Source organism: Saimiri boliviensis, chromosome 11 (assembly GCF_048565385.1).
Source record: "Saimiri boliviensis isolate mSaiBol1 chromosome 11, mSaiBol1.pri, whole genome shotgun sequence".
Taxonomy (NCBI): Eukaryota; Metazoa; Chordata; class Mammalia; order Primates; family Cebidae; genus Saimiri; species Saimiri boliviensis.
In genome coordinates, this window is record NC_133459.1 from 34,603,876 (window position 1) to 34,609,387 (window position 5,512).

Consider the following 5,512-nt stretch of genomic DNA (forward strand, 5'->3'; position numbering starts at 1 on the left):
AGCTAATTTTTGTATTTTTAGTAGAGACAGGGTTTCTCCATGTTTTCCAGGCTAGAGGGCAGTAATATGATCATAGCTCACTGTAACCTCAAACTCCTGAGCTCAAGTGATCCTCCTTCTTCGGCCACCCAAGAAGCTAGGACTACAGTAATGTGGCACTGTGCCCAGCTAATTTTTTTATTTTTATTTTTTATTTTTATTTTTATTTATTTATTTTTTTTGAGATGGAGTTTCGCTCTTGTTACCCAGGCTGGAGTGCAATGGCGCGATCTCGGCTCACCGCAACCTCCGCCTCCTGGGTTCAGGCAATTCTCCTGCCTCAGCCTCCTGAGTAGCTGGGATTACAGGCACGCTCCACCATGCCCACCTAATTTTTTGTGTTTTTAGTAGAGACGGGGTTTCACCATGTTGACCAGGATGGTCTCGATCTCTTGACCTCGTGATCCACCCGCCTCGGCCTCCCAAAGTGCTGGAATTACAGGCATGAGCCACTGCGCCCGGCCCCTAATTTTTTTATTTTTTTATTTTTTTATTTTTTATTTTTATTTTTTTGAGACAGAGTTTCGCCCTTGTTACCCAGGCTGGAGTGCAATGGCGCGATCTCGGCTCACCGCAACCTCCGCCTCCTGGGCTCAGGCAATTCTCCTGCCTCAGCCTCCTGAGTAGCTGGGATTACAGGCACGTGCCACCATGCCCAGCTAATTTTTTGCACTTTTAGTAGATACGGGGTTTCACCATGTTGACCAGGATGGTCTCGATCTCTCAACCTCGTGATCCACCCGCCTCGGCCTCCCAAAGTGCTGGGATTACAGGCTTGAGGCACCGCGCCCGGCGCAATTTTTTTATTGTTTACTTTTTTGAGAAACAGAGTCTTTCTATGTTTCTCAGGCTAGTCTTGAACTCCTGGCCTCAAGTGATCCTCCCACCTAGGTCTCCCAAAGCACTAGGATTGTAGGTATAAATAAGCCACCATGCCTGGCTTATTTCTGTTCTTTTTAGTTTTTGTTTTGTTTTGTTTTGTTTGTTTGTTTGTTTTGTGATGGGGGCCTTGCTATGTGCCCAGGCTGGTCTTAGCTCTGGGCTCCGGTGATCCTCCCACCTTAGCTTCCCAAGTAGCTAAGATTACAGGATCATGCCACCATGCCTGGCTATTTTGTTTCTTTAATTGATGTATTACTCTCTATGCTTACCAAAGTCTAAAGTTAATCAATACCTTTATCCTTTTTTTTTTAATTTAAATTATCTTTAATGTTAAATTTTAATTGACCGTGTACATAACTGTGCAATTGCTGCTTTCTCACAGAAGTGTCTAGGGTTCATTCAACAGATCATAGAATCAAGGTCTGGTATTTAACAAACAGAAAAATGATAGAGAAGATATACAAGAATTATCAAAACATTGTCATGTGGTTTAGTGTAGTTCAAATTATGTTTGTATCATGTAACAGGTTCAAGTTCTTTCTTCAGTCAGCATAACTCAGGTTGGAGAGACAACTAAGGGCCAACTCTTCCTACAGAGTCTCTGACACAATTTAAAAACATGGCTAGTTATCAAATTCATTGGCTTCATCATAAAAAACTCCACGATAATAGTCTTCAAACTTCTTGATAACCTTTACGAATTGCTCACGTAGCAGCTTCATCTCTCTCAGCCTCTCTCTCCTAAGACTTCTATATCGGTACCACCTCTTCTGTTGTTCTTGAAATATTTTAATTAGTTCTTCTTCTCTCTCTTCTTCTTCGTTTTTCTGCTCATCTGTGATGCATTTATCAAGGACATTCAGCAACTTCAGAGAATGTTTATAATCACGTTTCTGCTTTTTACGTTGTTTTTTCCTCAAAGCACGTTTACTTTTCTTCTTCTTTGCTTTGCTGCGAGCCTCTGTATCCATTTCAATCCTTCTTCTTTTTGCAGCAAGACCCTTGCTAATGCCAGCTGCAATATCTTCTGGCTTCTTGGTATCAACCCCCTTGTGTTCATGTGTTTCAGCAAAAGGTTCTGTTTCCCCATGCCCAGCAGTTACATCTTCCTTCCCTGTTTCTGTAAAGGGATTTCTCTCCTCACGCTCATCGCTTATTTGATCCTTTCCTGCTTGCTCCTTGTCCTGGGAGGCCATAACTTGAGCCTTCAGCTGGGTCTTGGCAGCCCTCCTGCGGCGCTTCCTGCTGACGGGTGCCATGGCTGGCCGTCCTAGGAAGCTAGAGGCGACCCCTGAACAGTTCTGGAGGCTGGAACCCTACGATCAAGGCACCGGCAGACACTGTCTGGTGAGGACTCACTTCCTGGTTCACAGATGCGTGGTGGGGCCATAGCGCATTCTCGCTGCGTCCTCACATGGTGGAAGAGCAAGGGAGCTCTCTGGGTCAATACCTTTATTCTTGTCCTAAACAGTACAAGGACCTTTAGCACACTTTATCTCTAATCACCCCATCTTCCAACTTACATGCTGTTGACCAGTATTTTAGTTCTGTCCCATTAAAGAATCACCACCTTTTTTGTTTGTTTGTTTTTGGTATAAAAAAGTTTTATAACCAAGCTGTATGGACATTAGGGGGCTTAGGTCTTAGCAACAGACCACTGGATATGTCAAAAACTGATTGCTTACTTAGGCCAGGCACGGTGGCTCAAGCCTGTAATCCCAGCACTTTGGGAGGCCGAGGCGGGTGGATCACGAGGTCGAGAGATCGAGACCATCCTGGTCAACATGGTGAAACCCCGTCTCTACTAAAAATACCAAAAATTAGCTGGGCAAGGTGGCACGTGCCTGTAATCCCAGCTACTCAGGAGGCTGAGGCAGGAGAATTGCCTGAACCCAGGAGGCGGAGGTTGCGGTGAGCCGAGATCGCGCCATTGCACTCCAGCCTGGGTAACAAGAGCAAAACTCCGTCTCAAAAAAAAAAAAAAAAAAAAAAAAAAAATTAAATAAATTAAAGTTTAAAAAAAAAAAAAAAGAAAAGAAAAACTGATTGCTTACTTTAGCAACTGAGACCACTGGTAGCACTGGATGTCCTGGAAGCTTTTCTTAATGGGCTATATTGGCCGAGAGTAGATCTCACTCATCTCAATGATGGTGATGAGCTGAGATAACCTATATCATGGTGATAGTCCCTCAGTTGTTCTGTTTCATACCAACTCTTGGTTTCATAGCTATAAGCTTTTTCAATAAAGGCAAATTTTCTCTTTCAATTCTTTGTTGTCCCCTCTGTCTATTGAAAGCACTGTGATGTAACTGACCAAATCAGTCTTCCTAGTTTTTCAGTCTGTCTTGACCGTTCTTTCAGAAGCCTCTGTTTTCCTGATCAGTTCCACCTCTTCTCTTGTGAGAGAGTACTTTTCCTAGATCAAAGTGATGTTTTTGCAATCCTTTTTTATCTAATTGCAGGAAAGTTTCAAATCTAGTCTTGTCAGCTTCTTCAATGCTCTCCAAATATCCCTCCATACTTCTTGACCACTTATATCAAATATAGGCATACCTTGTTTTATCATGGTTTGCTTTATTGCACATGCTTTTTACAAATGGAAGGTTTGTGCCAACTGTACATCAAGCAAGTCTATTGGGTGCCAATATTTCAACAGCGTGTGCTCAAACTATGTCTTTGTCCCACATTTTTTAAATCTCATGATATTTCAAATGTTTTCATTATTACTATATCTATATGGCAGTCTCTAATCAGTGATCTGTGATGTTACTGTTGTAATTGTTTTGGGGCACCCTGAACCATGCCCAAATAAGATGGCAAATTTAATCTATCAGTGTCATGGGTTTTGTTGTTGTTATTTTAGAGATAGGATCTCATTCTGTCATCTAGGCTCCAGGCTGCTAAAGTGCAGTGGCACTGTCATGGCTCACTGCAGCCTTGACCTCTTGGGCTCAATCAGTCTACCCACCTCAGCTTCCTGAGTAGCTGGGACTATAGGCATGTACCACTATGCCTGGCTCATTTAAAAGTTGTTGTTGTTATTGTTGTTGTAGAGATGTAGTCTCACCATGGTGCCCAGGCTGGTCTCAAACTCCTGGACTCAAGTGATCCTCCTGCCTTGGCCTCCCATCGTGCTGGGATTATAGGCATGAGATGTAGTCTCGCTATGGTGTCCAGTCTCAAACTCCTGGACTCAAGTGATCTTCCTGTCTGGCCTCCCAAAGTGCTGGAACTATAGGCATGAGCCACCATACCCAACCTTATGTGTATTCTGACTGCTCCACAACAGGCCATTCCCCCATCTGTCTCCCTCTCCTTGGGCCTCCCTATTCCTTGAGACACAACAATACTGAAAGTAGGGCAGTTAATAACCCTACAATTGTCCATAAGTATTCAGTGGAAAGGAGGAGTTGGACATCTCTTGTTTTAAGTCAAAAGCTAGAGATGATTAAGCTTAGTGAGGAAGACCTACAGAAAGCTGAGATAGGCCAAAAGGTAGGCCTCTTGCACAATACAACTAACCAAATTGTGAATACAAAGAAAAAGTTCTTAAGGAAATTAAGAGTGCTAATCCAGTGAACACATGAATAGTAAGAAGCAAAATAACCTTATCCGATATGGAGAAAGTTTTAGTGATCTGGAAAGAAGATCAGACCAGCCATAACATTCCCTTAAGCCAAAACCTAATCCAGAGCAAGGCCCTAACTCTCTTCAATTCTGTGAATGCCAACAAAGGTAAGGTAGCTACAGAAGAAAGTTTGAAGCTAGACGAGATTGGTTCATCAGGTTTAAGGAAAGAAGCCACCACCATAACATAAAAGTACAGGGTGCTTATGTAGAAGCTGCAGCAAATTAGCCAGAAGATCTGACTGAAATAATTAATAAGGGTGGCTATACTGAACAACAGTTTTCAGTGTAGCTGAAATAGCCTTCTGTTGAAAGAAGATGACATCTAGAACTTTCATAGCTAGAGAGAAGTCAGTGCGTGGCTTTAAGGCTTTAAAGCATAGGCTAACTCTTATTAGGGGCTAATGTAGCTGGTGACTTTAAATTGAAGCCAGTGCTCTGCTACCATTATGAAAAGCCTAGGGCCCTTGAGAATTATGTTGTATCTACTCTGCCTGTGCTCTATAAATGGAACAACAAAGCCTGGATGACAGCACATTAAAAAAAATTTATTTGTTTTTAATTTTTAGGGTAACGAAGCATTCCTCTTCCCTTTTTTTGAGATGTCCTGCTCTGTTGCCCAAGCTGGAGTGCAGTGGCACGATCTCAGCTGACTGCAACCTCTGCCCCCAGGGTTCTGGGTTCAAGCAGTTCTGCCTCTGCCTCTGGAGTAGCTGGGATTACAGCCTTGGCTAATTTTTGTATTTTTAGTAGAGACTAAAGTTGGTCACCAAGTTGGTCAGGCTGGTCTCGAACTCCTGACCTCAGATGATCTCCCCACCTCGGCCTCCCAAAGTGTTGGGATTACAGGCATGAGCCACCTCACCCAGCTGACAACGCGTTTTTATTTTTGTTTTGTTTTGTTTTTACAGCATAGTTTACTGATTTTTTTTTTTTTTTTTTTTTTTGAGGTGGAGTCTTGCTC

At 42.8% G+C, this 5,512-nt stretch overlaps 1 protein-coding gene across 1 annotated transcript; it reads right to left on the bottom strand.

Annotated features, from left to right (window-relative positions):
- Nucleotides 1-1,544: 1,544 nt before the first annotated feature.
- Nucleotides 1,545-2,117, bottom strand: LOC101033207 (protein FAM9B-like). The gene has a single exon (XM_010348195.1). It carries the CDS (start codon nt 2,115-2,117, stop codon nt 1,545-1,547), a length of 573 nt encoding a protein of 190 aa, XP_010346497.1.
- Between the last annotated feature and the right edge of the window lie 3,395 nt (nt 2,118-5,512).

What these genes read in the sequence shown, in the direction of transcription:
- LOC101033207 (XM_010348195.1), bottom strand. Translation starts at nt 2,117, where the DNA reads ATGGCCTCCCAGGACAAGGAGCAAGCAGGAAAGGATCAAATAAGCGAT.